The sequence below is a fragment of the Phocoena sinus genome, chromosome 15 (genome assembly GCF_008692025.1).
Source record: "Phocoena sinus isolate mPhoSin1 chromosome 15, mPhoSin1.pri, whole genome shotgun sequence".
NCBI classification, from domain to species: domain Eukaryota; kingdom Metazoa; phylum Chordata; class Mammalia; order Artiodactyla; family Phocoenidae; genus Phocoena; species Phocoena sinus.
This window is the reverse complement of record NC_045777.1, coordinates 62,069,642-62,093,747: the sequence shown is the minus strand read 5'-3', so window position 1 is coordinate 62,093,747 and position 24,106 is coordinate 62,069,642. Positions and strand designations below refer to the sequence as shown.

Sequence of the window (24,106 nt, the reverse complement as noted above, 5' to 3'; positions counted from 1 at the left end):
CATGAGTGCCTCTTTCCTCACGTTATGAAAGTTCTTATCCTTGATAATGTCACAGGTGAGAATGACGCCAGCGGGTTGTCTCATTTGTACCATAATTATCAGTGAGCATTTTTCCCCCATAAACTAATTGGTTATTTGAATTTATTTTTCTCCATGATGTCTTTTTTAGGGTATAGGTATCTGTACTCCAGACACTCTATGACTAATAAAAAATAGAGTATTCATTTTACACTACAGTATTCGCTAAATTCTCTCTGTGAAGGAGAACCAGGTACAGTCACACTGAAGAACAATTTATCAGCATCTGGTAAAGCTGAAGATGTGCGTTACTTGTGACCCAGTAATCCTATTCCTCAGTGTATAGCGCAAAGAAAGTCTTACACATGAGCACACGTACTTTCCAAGAATGTCCACAACAGCCCTGTTTCTCAGAGCAAAAATGGAAATAATCTCAGTGGCCATCAATGGGAGAATGTATAAATGGTCATGCACTTGTGCAGTGGAATATGGCACAAGAGAAAAAGAGAGCCAGAGACAAAAGCTACTTGCAGAAGGATAATAAGCTCAGTTCATGCCTTTTATGTTAAGGTTAAAAACCTAGAACATTGTTCCTAGAGCTGTGGATATATACCCATAACACAAGTAGAAAAACAGGCCCAGGAAGGATACACAGGCATAGGGAAAGTGGGGATGCAGGGGGCTTCGGTTTTGTCTGATGTATTCATGAGCAGTGGGCAGGCAGATAACTGATATCTGGTGCTCAATACTTATTTTCCATTGAAAAAATAGAGTTCACCTTGTATTCCCAGAGGTTTTGCGGGGGCTTCACACCCAGTGCTTTGACTCGCTCCAGTTCCATAAGGATGGCTCTTCGGTGGCTGCTGTTTTCTATGGTATATGGTGCCCTGGAAAATTCTTCCTCTGTCAAAGTTAAAAGCAACCTAGGGTGTGGGCAAGGAGATAGGAGGAGATGTCTTTTGAGATTACATCCTGGAAGCAAACTTTCCACAGTCGAAGTTCCACCTTATCAACACAGATAAACACTTTAGGCTTGAGGTAAGACACCTAACATATGAAATAAGATTAATAACAGCAAACAACTGAAAGCTTACTATTTGCCAGTCCCTCTATTTTTTAAAGTGTGTGTGTATAGAAAAAAAAAATTGGGAAGAAATCCAATAAAACATTATGACATTAAGAGTAGTTGTTTGGGGACTTGCCTGCTGGTGCAGTGGTTAAGAATCCGCCTGCCAGTGCAGGGGCCACGGGTGGGATCCCTGGTCCGGGAAGATCCCACATGCTGCGGAGCAACTAAGCCCGTGCGCCACAACTACTGAAGCTCGTGCACCTAGAGCCCATGCTCTGCAACGTGAATTCACCTCCACAGTGATTCCTTGTTAAAAGTGCCCCGTAAAGGTTTATTCCCTTTCACTCAACAATTCCAGTTTTGGAATCTCTCCTCTGGAAGGAAGACAGTTACGGAAAGACATATTGTATTAAGTGGGTAGAGAAGGTTTTTAACTACAATTCAGGGCGAGGGTGGGGAGGTGGTACAACTTCTTACAAAAACCAGACAAAGTGGGAGTATTTTGCTTCCTCAATAGAGAATCAAGTGTTAAAAGCTCAGTTCAGGGAGAAAAAATGGACCAGGGTGGGAGGTGGGGCAGTCAGGCAGCCTAGCAGTGAGTGGACTACACGTCTGACTCAACTGGGTTAGAGAGCAGCTGCCTGGTGGTCTAAGTAACACCCCTACGTGTTCCCCCTTCAAGGAAGGGAGGGACCCCAGTAAAGATGGACAGGGCTCCAGAAGGGGCAGGGGGATTTGCTAATGGGCAGAAGCAGGCTGACACATAGCTCAGCGATGAGTGAGCTCCTCAAACTAATAGGTTCCTCAGAGCATTTGCACAATGTAGTCTGGTACCGTCTGGAGCAGAAAAAAGGGAAACACCACATATGTGTGCTGGTAGAGATTGATTAATAGACTCTAGCCTATACACATACATATAAACACAGGTTTGCTTAGTACAATCGTATTTCCAGTTTAAATAAATAAATAACACGTTATTTAACACATCTATATGTATGCCTGTATAAACATTGAAAAAAATCTGGACAGGTGTCCAGCAAGATGATAATAGTGGTTTTCTCTGAAGAGCAGGATTATGAAGGCATTTCATTTCTAATGTCCTACAATTCTACTTTATTATTTTAAAATAAATAAATATATGTTACTTTCATAATCAGGAAGCAACAATTAAAATGTCAGTCGATGACAAAAAATGGTTCAGCTGCTTTAGAAAACAGTTCAATGGTTCCCCAAAAGGTAAACACAGAGTTACCTTATGACCCAGCATTTCCACTCTAAGACAGTACTGAGTATTGAAAATATACGTCCACACAAAAACCTTTATATACAAATGGTCGCAGCAGCACTGTTCCTAACAGCCCCAAAATGGAATCAATCCAAATGTCCATCAACTGAAGAATGGATGAATGAAGAATGGAAATACTCTGAACAGGCAAATCCAGGAGACAGAAAGTAGAATGGTGGTTCCCGGGGGCTGCGGGAGGGGAAAATGAGGATTGACTGCCTTTAGCAGGAGCTCTCTTTTTGGGGATGATGGAAATGTTCTAAAACCAGACTGTGGCGATGGCTGCACATATCTGTGAATATATTAAAAGCCACTGATTATACTCTTTAAATGGGTGACTTTTGGGGTTACGTGGATGGTGTCTCAATAAAACTATTTAAAAAATGTCAGTGACGTATCAGAAAATTTTGCTCCTCACCTTCCATTTACTCTTTCAGATAAAAACCTGTCTCTGTAGAGAGAGGCCCAAGGGCCCAGCTGCTCCAGCCAGAGGACAACTTCTTCTGCTGTCCATGTGGCCACAGCCTTGTGCACCAGGAGGTCGTGCTCAGATTCCCTGCTGCTCCAGTGATACACCAGCAGGACCACCTGGGGAAAAGTGACATGGCTCTTATTCCACAGCAGGATCAGAGACGCCAGTTTCTAAATATGTGAGCATGGGGCCGGGAAGGAAAATGCTGAGCTGGACGGGGATGATGCCAAGTCCATAGATATGGAAGCCAGCAACACCACTGCTACTGAGATCTGGGGAGCGCGACCCTTGGTGGGCTCATCTCTGCTGAGTCTCGGGTCGTCAGGGAACAGAGACAGGAAAAGGACTCACTGTAGGGCACCAGGGAGCACTGCACCCTTTTCCCCATCAATTTGGCCAGTGTAACGGACTCGCGTGCCTTTTCTATTGGAAAATGTGTAATACTTAGATTTTTGTAGCATGGATAGATCTTAAAAAGAAAATAGTCTCTACACTGGAAGTTAGTGAAGGGCTGTGCTCAAGACATGGCCTTGAGTTCCAGCTTTAACGCCTTTCTGCACCGGTTTGTTCCTCTATACAGCAGGAATAATAACAGTGCCTATTGCATAGGTTGTGAAGAGGATGAAATGGGACAAAGCTAACATTTACTGGGCTCTGAATATTACGTTGCATATACTTGCATAGGCAACATCCCCAGGTTCAATGTACATAGTGAATTACCACATTCGGTCACATCATTAATCATTTAGGGGTATTTCAACAGAACTGACTTCACAGGAAACTGTGGGAGGGAGGGGGACAGAGATACATAAACTTACTGCCACACCAGTTAAAGCTGTGAGCACTCCGGAAAAGAATCCCCCTCCCCTCTGCTGATTCACTCGGCCCGTGTTGGAAGCTGAAAGAATCTTATCATTCCCATACTTCTGAAAGGCTGCGAGACTCTGGACTACATCATTATTCTGCTGAATGTCTTCATATCGCATTCTAATTGCATCAGGAAATAATTTTTCAATGGCATCCCTATGGAGAATAGAAAAAAAAAATCACAAGACAGTTGTTTGACTAAGTATACTTATAATGTTTAGAGGCCAAAATAAAACTACTATCAACATTTAATAATATATAAGGATTCTAGAAGAATGGACAAGAAGATTGGTTATGGCCCTGTTGGTAGCAGCAACAAATCAGAAACACCTATATGTCCACTGTTAGGGCAACAGCTAAATAAAACATAGCATATTCATACAGTGGAAACATACATAGTTTTAAAAATGAATTTACTGGATATCACTGTGTATCAAGATGAATAAATTTATCCACATTGTTGAATGAAATAGTAAACTGCAGAAACACAGTACACCACTGATGTGAGGAAATATTTGCATTTCCTATTGGCACATAAATGTATAAAAGTATTTTTAAAAATCTGAAAGATGGGGGGCTTCCCCAGTGGCGCAGTGGTTGAGAGTCCGCCTGCCGGTGCAGGGGACGCGGGTTCGTGCCCCGGTCCGGGAGGATCCCACATGCCGCGGAGCGGCCGGGCCCGTGAGCCGTGGCCGCTGAGCCTGCGCGTCCGGAGCCTGTGCTCCGCAGCGGGAGAGGCCACAACGGTGAGAGGCCCGCGTACCACAGAAAAAAAAAAAAAAAAAAAAAAAAAAAAAAAAATTTGGGCTTCCCTGGTGGCACAGGGGTTGAGAGTCTGCCTGCCGATGCAGGGGACACGGGTTCGTGCCCCAGTCTGGGAAGATCCCACGTGCCGCGGAGCGGCTGGGCCCGTGAGCCATGGCTGCTGAGCCTGTGCGTCTGGAGCCTGTGCTCCGCGACGGGAGAGGCCACAACAGTGAGAGGCCCATGTAACGCAAAAAAAAAAAAAAAAAAAAAAAATCTGAAAGATGACAACTAAGTCATAACTGAAATTATTCTGAGAAAAAGGAAGGAAGAATTGTAAGATGGGGGAGGAGGGGTTGAAGGGGTCTTTATCAACAATGTTCTGACTTTTTAAAAAGAATGTAAATGACTATATATGTACTGCTTATGTTATTAAAAATTAACTCAGAAAAAAGGTGCAGTTCAGTAGTGAGAGTGAGACCAACCCTCAGGTCATACAGGAGGCTCTTCATTTTCGATTATACACAATCAGAGAACCCTTCTTCAATTTAAGGTTAACCCGCAGGTAAACCAAGGCTGAAAGGTCAGAGCAAAGTGGTGTAAATACATCTCCTGTGAAAAAGAGAATGCTGGGTTAATGTTTTCATGGAACTTCCTGGTACTCTGTTGATAACAAGAAGGCAAGAGAAAAGGATTTTAGCCTCAAAGACCTCACAGGGACATGATGAACATTATGAATGGAAGCAGAAATAAACCTGCTATCTGAAGGTCTTAACAACTGTTGTGTGATGCCATGCATGAGAAACTCTATTAATGTGATAAATGCAACAGAGTTTAGTCAAAGATTATGAAAACCAGCATCAAACCAGTTTTCGAGAATCATACAGTTAGACCATCTTCTCTGTGAGACCTAGGGTGTTCTCAGTGAATACACATCAATAAGAAGTATTACGTACAAAGGGTTACAGACAATGGTCTGATAACCAGCGTTTCTTTCTTTCCCTCATTTATAAAAAACAAACAAATCACGGTCACCTGTGAGGAAGGGCGTCGGGACTTCCAGGTCCCTGAGCTCCCTGACTCACATGCCAACAGATCCAGAATGACCCCTGAGGCAGTGGGCTCCACCTCTCTGGCCTTTCCAGATGTGGCTGCTCCCAGTAAGAGAAACCACACTGTACAGGCCCAATGAGCTACCCACGTGGGCTGAGCATTACCTGAGGAGAATATTGACTTTGGGGAAACCTTCCCATTTTTCTCTGCATTCTGGACACTCTGTTTTCTTCGAAGAGGCCCACCACAGAGCCAGGCAGTGCCGGCAGAAGCTGTGCCCACAGTTCAAGGTGGTTGGGTTAACCAGGATGTCGTAACAGCAGTGGCAGGAAAATTCCCTAACAGAAATCCGAGGGCTGCTGCTCTGGAGAGGGTCCTCTTCCTCAGGGCTTGTCATGTTCAGACCATTCTGCGGAGACTCTTCCATCTCTTAGCAAATTCTGGGATCCACAGACATAGAAAATTCCAGACTCAGAAAACTGCTGCAAAGCATCGTGAAATCTAGAAAAAAAAGACAATAACGGAGATAGGAAAGATAATATAGTAGGTGTTTGAGATTACAGTCATTCTATTGATATTAAAGCTCTGATTTTTAAATGGGACAAATTTGGTTTCTAAAAATTTACATTCCATAAACCACATAAACATCACTAAATTTTTCTGACCTATTGTCATAGTTTCAAAAATTAGGTAAAGGGCTTCCCTGGTGGCGCAGTGGTTGAGAGTCCGCCTGCCAATGCAGGGGACGCGGGTTCGTGCCCCAGTCCGGGAAGATCCCACGTGCCGTGCAGTGGCTGGGCCCGTGGGCCATGGCTGCTGAGCCTGTGTGTCGGGAGCCTGTGCTCCGCAATGGGAGAGGCCACAACAGTGAGAGGCCTGCGTACCGCAAAAAAAAAAAAAAAAAATTAGGTAAAGCAAAATAGTATAGTGGAAAGTTCAATGGACCTGGATGGGGGAGGCTGGAGAATTCTAGATCCTTCCATTCTGCTAACTTCCTTTGAACATGTAATTTCTCTGGTCTCAGTTTTCTCAATGAAATTTCTAAAGTCCTTTCAAGGTACAAAATTTTAAATAAGCCAGCTTCTTGGCCCATGAAAATGTCTAGAGTCGGCAACAACAGATGTACTTCATATAAATAACAGTTTATCCAAACAAATCTGCCTTCCCCTTAGGTAATTAACTCTTTTGACACCTGATTTCAGAGGCTTCCACAGGAACAGCACCTAGAAGACAGTGAGGCCTGGTTCTCTGAGGTGCCCTGTGCCAGGTCCACTTGCCTGGGGCTTAATATCCAACCCCCCCCACACACCCCAAATCAACCGAAACATGCACATCCTGCCTTCTGGATCCCACCAGTTTGGTGCCACAGAAACACACTAATGTCACTAATATGCAAATGGCTAAGGACCATTCTCTTCTCATCCTTATCTGGGTCTTAAGGGAGTTTTTAATTGAGAAGCAGTATGATGGTGCCATGGAGTTAGAAGCTCAACTCTCCATCTCCGGGATGGTGCCTAAGTTACCTGGGCTCTCAGTCTTGTTTCCTCAGCTGTGGAATGGTGCTTACAGTACACAAACCTTCAAAGCTTCTTGAGAGTTAGAGATAGTGAACTAGGGTGGTGGATGGTGTAAACAGGGGCTAAAGAAATGATTATTCAGATTGTTACTGGAATTAGCATGGCGTAGGCACTGGTGGGGAAGAGTTTCTCAATCTCACTGTTGTTACAGGCAAGAAGGTAAATTGCTCTCCATCACCCACACTGGTCACGCAGAGAAGGGCTCTTTGCAGGCAGTGGTTAAGAACACAGGTCCCAGGGCTGGGCTGCCTGCATTCTTACCCCAGCTCTGCCATTTACTAGCTTTGCGCTCTGGATTTCTTTGAGTCTCAGGTTTCTCATATATAAATAGGGATGGTAATAGTATTTACCCCATTGGGAGGTTTTGAGAGTTAAGTAAGAGAATGCAAGTAAAGTGTCTGGCATACGGTAAGTAGACCATAAATGGTAGTAATTTCCCTGATTTTCAGGGAATTTTATCACCTTTTACAGGGCACAAATTTTATATAGAGCATGATAACACTATATTTTAAACAAGCAAATCTATAAACAAAGACTAGAAGAAAATACAATGAAGTATTAGTAGTTGGTTGGGTGGGGGAGGATCGTGATTTTCTTGGTTTTGGTTTTCTGTATTCACAAAGCTGTTCTTAATGAAAATGATGTTACGATAACTGCAAAAATATAGAGAAAATTATAAAAAGCAATCATATTTGCTCATTATTTGTATGTTTAGGAACATTTAAACATTTTCTAACTGCTTTCCTTTGGGCAGCCTCTTCAAATTACTAAGGAAGTAGGAGATCTTATATGTATAGGTTTTTAGAAAAAGGAATCATCATTTTGATAAAGTAGTTCCTTTATTTGGCTACTATGGATTAAACAACTACCATGTGGACAGTATTATCCCAGGAAATAATAATTGGACCATTGCTAGCTACTGACCATCTCTGGGGAGCTGGGCACTGGCAGGCACTTTACATACATTCATGAGCACATCTTGATTCAGTGTTGGCCTCCTGCTCAGAGTCTCAGGAGACCAGAAATTGGTCACCCCAAAGCAGTGCCCCTCAAGCAGACCATTTCACAGGGAAACCATTAGGGAGTAAGCTGGGCTGGGCCACAGGCTGCAGGGCAGACAAGAGGCCGAGAGCACTGTCTCCAGGCCCAACCAGTTCTCCTCTGCCCCCTCAATGTTGCCTACCAGGTGACCCCCAAGGACACACCCTCCAGCTGACCCTGCAGGATCTTGCCTCCAGGCCACAGGCAAGGCCTGGATGGAGGCCAGATGTTCCTTGGCCTGGTGCCAAGCCTCCCAGAGGGCTGACACTGTGTGCCCGCAGCTCGCTTGTCCACCAGCCTGCCTGGCCCCGACAGTGTCCTCGGGTGAGGAGTGGGCCTGCCCTCGGCAGAGGCGTGACCACCACTGCCCACCCACAGACGGGCTGACACAGGGACAGGAGGCTGCAACAGGATCCGGTTTATTCTGCTTTGGAAGGGTGGTCCTGAGAGTGGCAGGTGCCACCCTGTCCGGGTCAGAGGGAGGGCCCAAGGGCTGGTTAAGGCCAGTGGTGGGAGACGCAGGGGGATAGGCAGCCCCTATAATGCAGTGAGGCCAGGTTGAGGCCCGGAGGCAGCTGTGGTAGGCCGGGGCGATGACCCTGCACCCAGGGTGGAAGGCACCAGGCTGGGACCAGGCCATGGGTACGGGGCCATGACCCAGGCCACATGGGCACCCCGGGAAGTGGGGCACAGGGTCACGGGACACGAAATATGAAACACAGGAACACGAGTAAGCACGTGGACAAGTGGGCACAGATTCACAGGCCAGAGGAACACCCGGTCTCAGCTGGACACATGGACACCATGGTGATGTCATACAGACCACAGGGGACACATGGACTCGATGGCCACAGGGGATAGCCCTGGGCCATGAACTGCGAGGGACAGGGGAAGGGGGCCTTTTGGCATGACTGCACTGGAATCGCGAGAAAGGGGTGCTGGGGGCAGCCCATGTGCAGACCCTGGGGCTCAGTCCGTCTTCCACACTTTGTTAAGCAGCTTCACCACCTCGTCGTAGATGACAAACACGATGGCCACGTCCAGGCACACCCGGCCCAGGCGGGGGACGGTGCCCTTGTAGAACGCCTTGGGGCCCTTGTTCCTCAGGATCTGCAGGCCGTGGTCCCACGTTGTGCAGTACTTGTGCGCCTCCAGGCCCTGCATCCAGGTCTTGATCACGTCCAGAGGAGTGTTACCACGGACACTGGCTGTGCCTGTGATGGCGCCAAACACACCAGTGATCAGAAGGGTTCATAGGGGCTTGTTGGGGTTGTCCCCTTGGTACCAGTTGCGCAAGGAGGTCACGACGAAGAAGAGAATGGCCTGGTTGGATCCCTGCTTCAGCACAGTGGCCACGAGGCCCTGGTAAGTCCCTTCCAGCCCTTGTTCCCAAACGATCTCCCTGACCCCGTGGAAGAATCCTCTGTATTTGGGGCTGGGGGAGGTCTGGTCATGGATTAACTTCACCTTGATGGTCTCCATGGGGCACACGACCACCATGGCATCTGCCACACCGGCGCCCAGGCCGCACAGCAGCCCGCGTGTGCTGTCTAGCCGTCCCTGGGCGTCCCGCATGTGGTTGCTGAGAAACTTGAACATCCCGAACTGGACGGCCGCCTTTGGGATGGAGCCGTAGAGCAGGGAGATGAGGCCGCGGTACAGGCCTGGTACGCCATGGTTGTGGACCATCCGCCGCACACAGTCCCCGATGCCCTCGTAGCGCGGCGGGTGCAAGCGCTCGTCCAGCTGCAGCTGCGTCTTCACGTGCCCGGTGGGGAAGGTGATGCAGATTTCCGTGTCGCCTGCCAGGATCGCCTTCCCTGGGTGTGTGAGGGTGGCCTTCCTGGGCGCGGGCGCCCCTGCCGCCAGAGTGCGGGGCGCGGCCACGGTGGGCAGGGTGGGGGGCCCAGCGGCGGCCTCTCTTCTAACAGGGGTTAGAAGAGATAGGCTTGAATTGGGCGCTGTTCTTGGTGTTTCCTGGGGAGCAGTGAGTGATATACCTGGAGATACAGGTCTGATACAGGGTCTTGCATGACTGGTTAATGAGAGGTGGGCAGATGGGAGCACATAAAGGTTTCAGAGGCATTGAGATCAGCAAAACTGTCCTTGAGGATGATAAATCTCATCAGGAAGGCGGGCTGAGCTGGGACAAGGTAGAAGTGAGGTGCTGTCACTTCTGAGACTAAGGTGGCAAACATGAAAATGCAAAGAAAGGGATCAATCTATCCAAGAGATGTTACAAAAATCCTTTACGGGCTTTGGTGATTAGAGAGCAGAATGATCAAAGATGTTGTCTAGGTTCTAGTACTGGAGAAGAAGAACAGTTCTGCTGATAGAAATGAGTCACTGTAAACAAACGGAGCCCAGCTTTAAGAGAAGTAAGTTGAATTTCGGAAGAGTCGAGTTTGCAGTGATGACCAGATCTCCAGGTAGAACTGTCTAGTGAGCAGGTGGAGATCTGAAACTGGAGCTGGGAGTTAAGGGGGAGGCCAAGTGTATGGATCTCGGAGTCATTTGAAATGACAACATACATGGAAATTAATTTCTCACAAATTAACCTTTTAAAACTAGAATGCACTAATAATTCTTAGTTTACCAGATCTGAAAGTTTATTTCTCATGAGAGAAAACAAATCACACACAGATATCAGAAGTGTATTTTATAAGTCATGTTTTGGGACTTCCCTGGTGGTCCAGTGGTTAAGAATCGCCTTTCAATGCAGGGGACGCAGGTTCGATCCCTGGTTGGGGAACTAAGATCCCACCTGCCGTGGAGCAACTAAGCCTGCGAGCCGCAACTACTGAGCCCGTGAACTCTAGGGCCCGCGTGCCACAACTAGAGAGAAGCCTGCGTGCCACAACGAAGACCCTGCATGCCACATAAATAAATAAATACTTTAAAAAAAATGCAGAGGGAACAAAACATTAAGGATCTCTTTTTTTAAAAAAAAGTCATGTTTTGAAAAGCTGAGGTGGCCACTAACTCTGTTTTTTAATTGTCTTTGACAATCTAGAAACTGCATGGACTTTGATTACGTCTTAGGAATCTTGCTCGTTTCATTTTACCCTAAATTCAAAAACTGGAAGTTAACAGAGAAAGAATGCACCACTTAACTGAATTCAGCTGATCTCTTCTGCTACTTCTGTCTGTAAGTATTTGGGTTCTTTCCATTAAAGAAAGCAGTACTTTTAGAGGACGAAAGTGCCTCTTAACGTGATAAAAAACTAGCTCAGATACTAGAGTTCCAAGTTGTGGCCTTCTGACTTGGATAAACACACCCTCCTGCACTGGCAATGGTTAAAGGCTTCTTTGAGAAGGCCCAATGTTCCTTTGAGGATGTTTATAACTGTTCTCTACAAACTTGGCACACACACTGGCAGGTTGGAGCTGGTTCGCTGGCTGAGTTCCTTCACAAGGAAGCACGCGTTAGAATACGCCCGCAGCCTACTGCTCTTTCCACCTCGTCGCAGAGCCTCAGAGAAGACTCGGGGGACGTGGTTAGGACAGGGGCGAGAAGAATCATTCCATTCCCACTCCCAGTGCCCTGTTCACATGGAGACACTTTGGTTTGTGCTTAAACACCACATGAGGGCTTCCCTGGTGGCGCAGTAGTTAAGAATCTGCCTGACAATGCAGGGGACACAGGTTCAATCCCTGGTCCAGAAAGATCTCACATGGCCACGGAGCAACTAAGCTCGTGCGCCACAATTACTGAGCCTGTGCTCTAGAGCCCGCAAGCCACAACTACTGAGCCCGCGCGCCTAGAGCTCGTGCTCCGCAATGAGAAGCCACCGCAATGAGAAGCCCGCGCACCGCAACGAAGAGTAGTCCCCGCTCGCTGCAACTAGAGAAAGCCCGCACACAGAAACAAAGACCCAATGCAGCCCAAATATAAATAAATAAATTTAAAAATAAAATAAAATGATGGCTGGAACACCACATAATTGAAGAGCACAGCGAGACCACTGGACTGAGTCACTCTGAAGAGCTGCAGTTTCTGAAAGTTGAAGTTGTGTCTCCAACTGATGTCTGGATTGGCACTTCAGGGTGTCAGGGCACACTCTGAAATCACTTGCCAAGCTTGTGTTTGTGCACACGAGTGTTTTCCTGAAGGAAATCTATAGTTTTTATCTGATCTCAAAGGGGACCAAGACCCAAATTAGGTTAAGAATCATTGTTTATCCAGTGGGATAAGGGCTTTCTTAAAGTACCCACTGCCCTGGCTTCCTAGAGTGCCTATAATGAGCCCAGGTGAGACTTTTCACAGTGTGGCTGCATTACTGTCAAGAGCTGCCATCCTCTGCGACCTGTCAGTCTCAACAGTGGTAGCCACTGCTCAGTGGCGACATCTCGTCTTTTTCTTCACGTGGTGCTTCTCTTTCTCCCCCTCCCCCTTGCTCTCTCTTTCTTTCCTCCTCTTCCTTCTTCTCTTCTTTTCTATTGAATTTGGTGCCAGCATTTAAAAAAATCTCATTTCACATAAAAACCCAGATTCCTGGCTGCTTCTGAAAATCAGAAGATCTGGCAACACTGGGCTCTCCTTTTGTGTGACAAGAATCAGCTGAAGCTGAGTATCTGAGCAGCTGCCCCCTTCACACAGGGCCAGCTGGCTCCAGTTTGCTGCAGTCCTCACCCAGCTGGTTTCCTCATTTCCACTAGCTGCCTGACCCCTGTGGATATCTGTGTTTTCACAACCTGTTCCATAAGGTAATGCCTTCAGGGTCTACCGATGAGTGTTTGACATTTCTAGGTTAACTGGCCTTAGGTTAGAAAGCTTCTGGAGTTCTATCAGCTTACTTATTGCTGAGAAAGTGATTGCTTATGAGGTTTCCCACACAATTTTCTACATTACCGCTTCTATTCTGCTTTAGCGTCAGAGGCTCAGTAGATTGTGTGTGTGAAAGGCTGTGGATGAACCTGAGGGCAGGGGCCAAGTCTAAAAATTCTAAGTCAGCTTTATTCTCATCATATTCTCACAGACCTAGCTCAAAATAAGTGAGAGTCTGGGGGTTTCCTATTTATCAAATATTTTAGTAGAGGCCTTTAAAACACTTATTTTAATTTTTTGGACGTATTACTTACTTCCTGGTTCTGAGAGACAGTGTAATGCATCTCAGTTTTAAAATCAGAAGACAGGTTCTGATTCCCAGCTTCACTACGAGCTGTGAGATCACAGGCAAGTTATTCATTCTCTCCAAGGCTCACATCAGCATATATAAGCAATGGGGTTACTGCTCCTGATCTCACAGGACTGTCCTGAGCATTAAGAGCACAGCACACAGGAAGTGCTCGATAAACGTGGTCCCTTCTTCCACAGCATGTTCCAGTGGGTGACATTTCCCAATCCATACAAGTAAGGAATCCCTAAGTCGGTGGTTCTCATGCCCATGCCACATAACCAACAACTTCCTCTACCATATAACATTTATCTATTTATTTACTGAAATGACCATTTGCTTTTATTGCAAGAGACATGGACACTTTTATTTTTTTGGCTGCGCCACACAGCATGTGGGATCTTAGTTCCCCGACCAGGGATTGAACCTGTGCCCCCTGCAGTGGAAGCGTGGAGTCCTCACCACTGGACCACCAGGGAATTCCCGACGATGTAACTTTTAAAACACCTGGAGAGATATCACTTCCAGAGGAGCACACCATCTCTAAAGTGGCAATGTCAAGAAATGGCATAAAATCTGAGAAAGCATTAACATGTGAAATATGACATGAATATGCACATATGAACAAACTGTACAGCTGACTTTTTCTAGAATGTTCATGGGTTAGGTCTGTTGGCACAACTGATAGGAAACAATTATCACAAGATATCTATCACCATGACCCTATGTATGTTCTCCCAAAGAAATACCTAACTGACATGGTATAGTTATCTGAAAATCCATGGGAAAAAAAAAAGGGCTGGGACACATATACTGTCCCAATAATTCTATGTAACTGAAGACCCTAGAATGAATTTGGCTATTTTGTCCCTAGAAGGAAAGTTGTTGGTCAAGTGCTTCTCTGTGGATTTATCCAGAGGGTTATTCTCCAGGAGGAGGCAGGGGCACTGCTGTAACCTATTTCATTGTTTAATCACTCAACTCACATTTAAGAAAATTAATATAGGGCTTCCCTGGTGGCGCTGTGGTTGAGAGTCCGCCTGCCGATGCAGGGGACACAGGTTCATGCCCCGGTCTGGGAAGATCCCACATGCCGTGGAGCGGCTGGGCCCGTGAGCCATGGCCGCTGAGCCTGCGTGTCCGGAGCCAGTGCTCCGCAACGGGAGAGGCCACAACTGTGAGAGGCCCGCATACCGCAAAAAAAAAAAAAAAAAAAAAAAAAAAAAGAAAATTAATATAATAATTTTTATTGAGTTTATCAAAGAAGATTGCATTAATTCTGAGTTTAAGAATTTTTATACCTTAGCTTCTGAAGACTGTTACCTCTTTAGAAAGTGTAATTATCAAGCTGTTTGGTTCAGTGTTATATAATTATGGTTCTACCTCTTCACTCAACAAAACACTGATTGTGACTATAATACATAGCTAAAGTTTTAGGAATAATCCTTTGAAGAGCTAATTTACTGGGATTCCGGCCTGAAAAATACGATCTCAATCACTTCTTCCCAGAGATGTTCACTGCAAGAATAAAAAGATTTGGGCTTCCCTGGTGGCACAGTGGTTGAGAGTCTGCCTGCCGATGCAGGGGACACGGGTTCATGCCCCGGTCCGGGAAGATCCCACATGCTGAGGAGAGGCTAGGCCCGTGAGCCATGGCCGCTGAGCCTGCGCGTCCGGAGCCTGTGCTCCGCAACGGGAGAGGCCACAACAGTGAGAGGCCTGCGTACCGCAAAAAAAAAAAAAAAGAATGAAAAGATTTTGGCTTTAGATGGGTCTCTAGTTAGGTTATTTCTTCTCATTACATATTACCCGACAACAGAGAATAATTACAATTGCTGATATTTACTGAGCCCTTATGTAATGTGAGAGGCACAACAATCTTATGGCATAATTATTACTATCTCCATTTTACTGATGAGAAAATGGAGACCTAATTAGTATAGAACAGAGCCAGGTTTTGTTTGTTTTTTTAAACAACAACAACACAATTTTTTCTTTTCTTTTTTTTTTGGCCATGCTGCGCAGCATGCGGGATCCCCAACCAGGGATCGGACCCATGACCCCTGCAGTGGAAGCGTGGGGTCTTAACCCCTGGACCACCAGGAAATTCACAGCCACATTTTAAATGATGGTCTGACATAAAGCCTGTCCTCGTAACACTATGTTGGTCTAGGCCACATCACAGAGGGGCCACTGCGAAGCTGAGAAATCCAAACTAGAATCTGACATCACTGCATTTTGGAACATGTGAACTCCAGCTTGTAGCTGTTAGGGTGAGCATGCTGTTCCTCATATGAGATAAATAAGCAGAAATATTCATAAGAGAAATAGGGGTGAGGGTGCTTGGGTGAATCCCAATTTCTGGCACCCTCCCCAGTCCACCCCGGGGACACCACTATAAACACTAGCAGAATGCTACAGACATTATCAAATGTCCAGAGAGGGACCACCCATTTCTAGTGATTATGAGATAAAAAGAAATGTGTCCAAATCTAAGCAAGGCAAAGGTCAGAAACAGCAAATAAAACAGAACATGGTATGTACTTCTTGGAGGTGGCGGAAACTGGCTTTCATTAACATAAGAGAAGCATTTCCAGGCTCTTCCTGCATAAAACTTTGTGTTTTTCCAACTCCAAATAGACAGATTTTCTTTCTAGACAGGGTCAGAAATCACTAGGGCAAAGGCAGCTAGCGAGCTCACTGGACACTGAGCTGCCTGCAATTTGAGACCCTGTGATTTACTGCCTGTGAGTGGTGGTGGGCAAGATAAGTGCACACAGGGAAGTGTGTCCTGGTCTCTCCTCTTTCATGTCTGCTCTGTGGCATATATTCAACAACCTATCTTGTATGTAACACTGGAGATGCCTAATGACTCAGAAAGTGATCAAAAACTACTGGTAGTTACCAGTAACCCATACCTTAGCTATCTGTTTTTAAACTATTCCGTTACGATTCACACATTCTAAACTAACGAATCCTTTTCAGGACTTGCACACTGATGGTTGAGTAGTCTTTGCCTCTCTGACCAAATTCTGAGCTCCTGAAGGTCAGGAATTCTCTGGTCAGAAGCCAGAGAATTCTACCATTGTACCTGAGAGCTACTGGCACAAAGCTGAGTTCTAGATATTTGTAGCTGAAAATCAAATCCACAGATCTTTGACTTCTTTCACAGAAGTTTCTTAGAACTTCCGTCAGAGTCACATGGGAAGTTTGGTGAACTCAAAGATATTCAGCAGAGAGGCCCAAGAATGTTCATTTTAAACAAGCCCCTTAGAATATTCTTAGGTACATGGATGTTTGGGAACTAGAGAGCTGTTACATACCAATAAACACTGAGATGCCTAAGTATATGTGTCACACAAGGTACAGGTGAGATATTAACAAAAACAAGTTTAAATAACACTTCCAATCTCATTTCCTCTTCTCTCTAGTCCCTCCTCTCGCCACTGTCTGAATCATCCTCCTGGAGTAAAATTCTGATCAAGTCCTTCCTTTGCTCAAAACCTTCCCAACTCTAAGACTATAAAACCCATGGTCATAAGCTTGTCATTTAAGAATCTTTATGGCCCCCCTGCAATCAACATAACTTTTAAACTAAGAGCACAAACTCTGGGGCCAGAATGACTGAACTCAAATCCCAAAGCCTGCAATTATTAGTTGTGTGACCTCAGGCAAGTCACTTAACCTCTCTGTGCCTCAGATTCTTCATCTGTAAAATGGGGATATGAATAGGACCTGCCTGATAGGGTTGTTGGCAGGATTAAATGCATTAATGCATGCACAGCACTAAGAATAGTGCCTGGCACATAGTAAGTGCAAAATAAGTGTTAGATATTACTATTATCCTGATTACCTCCTACTCTTCACCTACTCACACATTATACTATAGTCCCACCTATTAATTCCTGCTCCTTGGGCATTTTTTCATATCACCCTGTTCCCTCCATCTGTAACACAGCACCACACCATCTCTGGGTCAAAAGTGTCCAACTGACAAGACCCAATTCAACTGTCACTGGAAAATCTTTAATAACTAACTCCCCTCATAACCCAAATTAATCCTTCCTGCCTCTGTGCACTAGTGTAACTTTTATTTGTGCATGTTTTCTTATCTCCTAGACTATGATTTCCCTGGAGAGGCTGAAACAGTATGGTCTTAAAGGTTAGACAGACCTGGGTTCCAAACCAGATCACATTTATCTGCTCTGAGCCTCCTATTTCCCATTTATAAGTTCAGGATAATAACACCTACTTTGAAGGAGGCTTAAATGACAAATCCTATCTATAGATATCCAAAAAGTCTGCTGTATGAGTGATTGGTATTACTAATAGAATTATTAATAGTGGTATTTATTTAGTGCCAGCTATGTAGGTAGTACCAGTGCCAAATACTGGAGCTTAAAAAAAAAAAAGATAGAACTGCCCTGGAGAAGCACAATTTTTCCATCAAGTTTATGGAGATATGGGTTTTTATATCCCTAGGCTGGCTTGTTTACAAAATAGCTGTGACAAAAACAAAGAAAACAACCCAACCCACACGTGCACTCTGCGTCAGCTCTGGGGTGCGTCCAGGGAAGACAGCAAAACTCCTTTTTATTGACGTTTCAGAGAGTGACATCAAGACCACCTACAAAGGACCGACCAACGGGCTTCGGTGGGGAGGACTCAACGGGGACTGTTCAGAGCATGACAGCACCTGGCTCTTCCTCCTCCCCACCAAAGTTGGGGGGCCGCCTTCTGCCCGCCAAAGATCCCCAGCTTGACATGTCCTCTCTTTTGCCTTTTTTTTTTTTAAAGAAAACTCCCTTTTGCATAAGTCCACATTTCTGAGCCGTGAACTCAGAATCACAAGAGCTGGGACTGCGACTCCGGGATTTCACTTTACCCTTTCTGTGCGTCCGTTACCCTCTTTTAAAACTAGAGCAATCGTTCAGCTTTGGGGCCGGAACGTGCCCGGCCAGTCAGACCTGAAGTCCAGTCTGGCGTCTATCTCCCTCCAAGGTGTGTGGAAGCGACGTCCCCTCCCTCTCGCCCTAGGGAGATCCTGGAACTACAGGCTCGGACTCTGACCCTGGAAGGGATACAGGTGAGGCCAACAGACCGGCCGTTCCGAGGTGGGCTCTCGGGAAGGGATGGAGAACCTGGCCAAGCGGGAGTCCACTCCCCGAGGCCAGGACCGCGGGTGCTCAGGACCGGGGCCGCTCAGGACCGGGGCCTGGGAGGAGAAAGCCCGTACACCCCTCGGAATCCGTCCTACACATCCGCGGTCCACACCCCGCCCCCAAATCGAGCCCGGGCCGCCCCTTGGCCATCCTCCTCCAAACCGCTGCTTACCGCCGCGCTCATCCCGGGGCCGAACTGGCCATCGACGCCCGCCTGGAACACAGCGTAAGCAAAGGAAGAGATAACTGCTGCACTTCCGGAAGTAATCTAGGCCTGACTGCGGAGGAGAGTGCCCCCGGCCCGCGACCATAGAGGAGAGGCTGCACTCGTTCCCTAACCCCCTCGACCCCGCGCCCTCCCCGCTGCCTAGAGCGGCCACTCTTGGGCCGGGGAGGTCCGCGCAGGCGTACTACCGCCGGTCCCGCCCCTTACTCTTGGAGGCACGGACCTTGAGCCAGGGCTTTACACCGAGAAGGTGAGGCTGTTGTGTGTATTTGATCCTCCAGAGTGGCTGTTATTGTATCTGCAGGAAACAGCTTTGCCCGGAAATTAAAATTATATTACAAGACCGTACTGTACTCGCCATAATTTTTTTTTTGCCTTTACATTTTATGCAGAAAATCAGAGAATCATGGCTAGATTTCCATTTGCAGTATTAAGAAGAATCGGAATTAACATGACTTTCTTATCACCACTTTTTTTTTTTTCCCAGCGTCTTGGTTCTTTAAGAATTCATGAGGATTACCTGTTTTAAATCACTGGCCTGGAGATTGTTAAATCGATAATTTGGGATGATTTTTTTTCCCTAGCAATCAAATGGGCAAAGAGTAAAAAGATTGGTAATGTTCTGTACTAGTGCCAGGAGTGTATGACTCATTTTCTGGAGGATAGTCTAGATAGGTATCAGCATATTTTTAAAAAATTGCCATGAAAGATACGTAACAAAATTTACCATTTTAACCATTTTCAAGTGTGCAGTTCAGTGGCACTAAGTGTATCCACATTGTTGTGCAGTCATCACCACCATCCAGGACTTTATCATCTTCCCAAACTGAAAGTCCATACCCATTCAACAGTTACCAATAGTTCCTTTCCCAGCCTCTGGTAACCACCATTCTACTTTCTGTTCAAGAATTTGACTACTCGGGGCTTCCCTGGTGGCGCAGTGGTTGAGAGTCCACCTGCCAATGCTAGGGGACACGGGTTCGTGCCCCGGTCCGGGAGGATCTCATATGCCGTGGAGCGGCTGGGCCCGTGAGCCATGGCCGCTGAGCCTGCGCGTCCGGAGCCTGTGCTTCGCAACGGGAGAGGCCACAACAGTGAGAGGCCCGTGTGCCGCAGAAAAAAAAAAAAAAAAAGAAGAATTTGACTACTCTAGGTACCACATATAAGTGGAATCATACAGTGTTTGTCTTGTTGTGACTGGCTTATTTCACTTAGCAAATGTCCTCCAGGTTCATCTACTTTGTAGCATGTGTCAGAATTTCCCTCTATTTAAAGGCAGAATAAAATTCCATTGTAGGTATACGTGACATTTTGTTTATCCATTCATCTGATGATAGATGCTTGGGTTGTTTCCACTTTTCGGCTATTGTGAATCATGGTGCTATGAACATGGGTGTACAAATACCTATTCAAACCTCTCCTTTCAATTATTTTGGGTGTATGCCCAGAAGTGGAATTGCTGCATTATATGATAATACTATTTTAAATTTTTTAAAGGACCATACTGTTTTCCATAGTGACTGTACCATTTTACATTCCCACTAGCAGTGCACAAAGTTCCAGTTTCTTACCTAATAGGTGTGAAATGATATCTCATTGTGGTTTTGATTTGCATTTGTGATGTTGAGCATCTTTTCATGAGCTTGTTTGCCATTTATATCTTCTTTGGAGAAATGTTTAAGTCCTTTTTAAATTGGATTGTTTGTTTTTGTGTTTTTGAGTGGTAGGAGTTCTTTATATATTATGGATATTTACGCTTTATCAGATACATGATTTGCAAGTTTTTTTTCCCATTCTGTGGGTTGCCTCTTCACCTTGCTGATAGTGTCCTTTGATGCACAGAAGTTTTTAATTTTGATGTAATTCATTCATCGCTTTTTCTTTTGTTGCCTATGCTTTTGGTGTCATAGCAAAAAATCATTGCCTAATCCAACATCATGAAGCTTTTTTGCCCTATGTTTTCTTCTAAAACCCTTATAGTTTTGGCTCTTACATTTAGATGTTTGATTTATTTTGAATTAATTTTTATACCGTGTTAGGTAAGGTTCTAACTTCATTCTTTTGCATGTGGATATTCAGTTTTCTTAACACCATTTGTTGAAAAGAGTATCCTTCCCTCACTGAATGGTCTTGGCATCCTTGTTGCAAATCATTTGACCATATATTCAAGGGATTATTTGGCGGCTCTCTATTTCATTAGTCTCTATGTCTTTATGTCAGTACCACACTGTTTTGATTACTGTAGCTTTGCAGTAAATTTATATTTATTGAACTTAAATTACTCAAAATTTAAATTTAAGTGGCCATATGTGACCAGTACTTTCCATCTAGGACTTTTAAAGCTGATACTAGAAGGCAGAGAGATATTTCAAGTTTGAAGTTTGACTACTTGTCATATTGGTTTTCACATTTACTCTCCGCTGCTCACACTAGGAATAGTGGGCCTAATTAACTATATATAAATTTCCTTTCAATGAGTAGAGGAAAATGGACTTGTGGCACCTGGTGGGGAAAATATGGTCACACTCTTACTTGTTCTTTAGGGTTCTTAATATTTTCTTTTGGGAGAAAATGGTTATCTTCTTTTCAAAAAGCACAAGTGGTTCATACTCAGTATTTCTCTCAAACCTAAGGTGTGAATGCAGGGAAATGTGACAGCAGGTCAGAACGCTGATCATATCTTACATTTATTTTTACAGTGCTTTACAATTCACATACATTATCACCACTGATCCTCAACCCTATTTAGTGGATGAGAAAATCGAGGTTTAGGAAGATTGAATAATTCCAGACCTAATAAATGGCAGAGCTAGCCTTTGAAAGCAGATCTTCTAACCAACTTTCATAGTAGGCTTTTGTGAAAGACCAAGGTGAATTCATTCACTCAACCCACGTTTATCGAGCATCTCGACGTGTCAGCAGTGTCGTAGGCTCTGGGAATCAACTGCAAACCACAAACCAACGTAAAACTCCATCAGGCAAGACCTAATCTGTTTTGCCCACCGTAGTACTCCCAGTAGCTAGTGCAGTAGATAAAGGTCTCAGGTTTGCGCTCCCCGTCACCTCTGTAAGTAACCCTCTTTTCCATTATTCTTATTGCAGCACCCTGCTCTTTCTCTTCACAGCGAACTTTGGGTTTCCAAGTGGCAAGTTCGAGTCCTGCCTGACTTTCCCCTCTTCCCTCAAGTTAAGCTCCAGTGGGAGCTTGTCTTTTTTATTCCTCACTGTATCCCCACTCCTTTCAGGGTGCCTGGCACATAACTGGAACTCAAGAAATATATATTCATCAACTGGCTGGATGTCATGTCACGCAAACTTCTGAAGTAAATGGCCCGGGCTTCCCTGGTGGTGTAAGTGGTTAAGAATCCGCCTGCCAATGCAGGGGACACGGGTTCGAGCTCTGATCTGGGATGATCCCACACGCCAAGAAGCAACTACGCCTGTGCGTCACAACTACTGAGCCTGTGCTCTAGAGCACGCGTGCCACAACTACTAAGCCCATGTGCCACAACGACTGAAGCCCACGTGCCTAGAGCCCGTGCTCCTCAACAAGAGAAGCCACCGCAATGAGAAGCTCGCGCACCGCAACAAAGAGTAGCCGCCGCTCCCTCAACTGGAAAAAGCCGGCATGCAGCAACGAAAACCTAATGCAGCCAAAAATAAATAAATAAAGTAAATTGTCCAAGTCTGGTCCTCACCAGTTAGACCACGCCTTGAAGGACTTTGATAGCCACGCCCCTCTTGTGTCCCGGGAAAGGAACCCAGCCTTGGCCCCGCCCCTGCAATGACGCAGGTACACGTGACGGCGCGCCGGCGCGCGCTGTTTCCGGAAGTCGCCCCCGCGGTCTCCGCCGCTGCTGCCTGCGCTGCTGGCGGTGGAACTTCGCGAGTGGAACGGCAGAGGCGGGCTGGACGAGGCCGCGGGCCTGGCCACTCCGCAAAATGGAGATAATCAGGAGCAGTGCGTGTCCGCCGTGCACCTCCCCGCGTACCCGCGGCCCCCTTCACCCGGCCTACTAGGCCCGGAACACGGCCGGTCTGCTTGGCGGGGCCTGGGGCAGAGGCAGCCCCTCAGGGGTTTGCTCCCCTTTTGCGCCTCTTGGGGGGCCTTATTCCTCTCTGGCCCATACACCCTTCGGGGCCTTGTCGTCTTTCTTACCCGGGCACCCCCAGGGCCTTATCCCTTTCAGGCTCGTGACCCCGCGGGGCTTATTTTCCGCCCCTGTCTGTGCATCCCTCAGGGACCTGTCCTTCCGCCCTAGGAGACGTAGGAGTTCTCCAGGCCCTCCTTCCTTCCCAACCTAGTAGCCCGTAGGCAAGCAGCTAGGCCACCGGTTCTGAGCCTCTTCTCGGTTCCTCCGCAGATTTTAAGAGTAATCTCCACAAAGTGTACCAAGCCATAGAGGAGGCGGACTTCTTCGCCATCGATGGGGAGTTTTCAGGTATCCCTCGCTTGCAAGCTTGAGGCTGGCACCTTGCAGTGCATAGCCAAAACTCCTGCACCCCTACCCCCTGCTCCCTTGCCCCGGACTTCTGCCTGCTGGCCGCTTCTCCCTGTTTGTAGCCTTGGGCAAGTTGCATGGGTCTCCACGTTTCCTCTTAAACGTTTCGAAAGCACGGAAGAGGTGAGGTGCGGTGGGTTTTGTGATTGGGTTTGTGGTTGTTGGACCTCTCAGGGTTGCAGATAGAGATTAAGTTTTTGGTGCTGCTTAAAAACTCGGATGTGTGTGAGACAGCTTGGGAGTTCGGGTCAGGCTTTTTTGTATGTGTGGTGAAATACACATAACGTAAAATTGATCGTTTTAAAGTTCAGTGGCATTGAATACATTCACATTGTTGTGTATCCATCTCCAACCATCCATCTCCAGAACTTTTTCATCTTCAGAACTGAAACACTTTACCCATTGAACAATAATTCCCAACTCCTCTCTCCCCTCTGCCTCTGGCAACCACTGTTTCTGTCTCTGAATTTGACTAGTTTAGACATTTCCTATAAGTGGAATCATACAATATTTGTCCTTTGTGACCGACTTTAGGGTCGGACTTTTGCAGATAAATGAGGGTATTCCTTTAGGCATTAGTGGAAGTGTTCATTGCCTGCCTTGGCATGGGTGTGCATGTGTGTCTAATACTTTACTAACAGTTAAAACAGCAAGAATTTTTCTTTTTTTCCTTTTGGATCAAAGATATCCACTTTTGGTATAGATAACACTTTTGCTACAAGCTTAACATGTTTGTAAGACTTCAGCTCTTTCTAAAGGACTCCTTGCTGGGGGTAATCTTTGGCTTTAATTAAGTGTGCAGTTTCTAGTTGGAGTCAGTTCCCTGGAAAGCTAAGAGTTTTCACCGCAAATAATTGTCTCTTGACCTTGAGTATACCTTTGTTGTGTAGATGGTACTCCAAACTGTTGACCAAGACTGTACTCTAACAATAATGCACATCGGTATTTGTTGATGTCTGAGTATGCATTAATC

The 24,106-nt window shown here is 45.9% G+C and overlaps 3 protein-coding genes across 5 annotated transcripts in view; 1 reads left to right on the top strand and 2 right to left on the bottom strand.

Annotated features, from left to right (window-relative positions):
* BFAR (bifunctional apoptosis regulator) overlaps positions 1-18,828 on the bottom strand; it is a 29,232-nt gene extending 10,404 nt beyond the window's left edge. The window contains exons 1-5 of one of the 2 annotated variants that reach the window (XM_032606315.1): positions 18,578-18,828; positions 5,673-6,009; positions 3,663-3,867; positions 2,791-2,960; positions 797-941 (exon numbers count right to left, since the gene is read on the bottom strand). In XM_032606315.1, coding sequence (XP_032462206.1) covers positions 797-941; positions 2,791-2,960; positions 3,663-3,867; positions 5,673-5,935 — 783 coding nt within the window. In that variant the 5' untranslated portion in view covers positions 5,936-6,009; positions 18,578-18,828. The remainder of the gene's footprint in view (positions 1-796; positions 942-2,790; positions 2,961-3,662; positions 3,868-5,672; positions 6,010-18,577) is intronic. The other variant, XM_032606314.1, reaches the window with a different exon arrangement.
* On the bottom strand, positions 9,096-10,159 carry LOC116740474 (tricarboxylate transport protein, mitochondrial-like). Its single transcript, XM_032606121.1, is given in 2 exon segments — positions 9,096-10,050; positions 10,137-10,159. Coding segments are annotated over 2 exon segments (978 nt in total).
* A 3,594-nt stretch (positions 18,829-22,422) lies between the features above and the next one.
* The window catches only part of PARN (poly(A)-specific ribonuclease), a 170,222-nt gene continuing 168,538 nt past the window's right edge, over positions 22,423-24,106 (top strand). The window contains exons 1-2 of one of the 2 annotated variants that reach the window (XM_032606603.1): positions 22,423-22,592; positions 22,996-23,073. In XM_032606603.1, coding sequence (XP_032462494.1) covers positions 22,574-22,592; positions 22,996-23,073 — 97 coding nt within the window. In that variant the 5' untranslated portion in view covers positions 22,423-22,573. The remainder of the gene's footprint in view (positions 22,593-22,995; positions 23,074-24,106) is intronic. The other variant, XM_032606604.1, reaches the window with a different exon arrangement.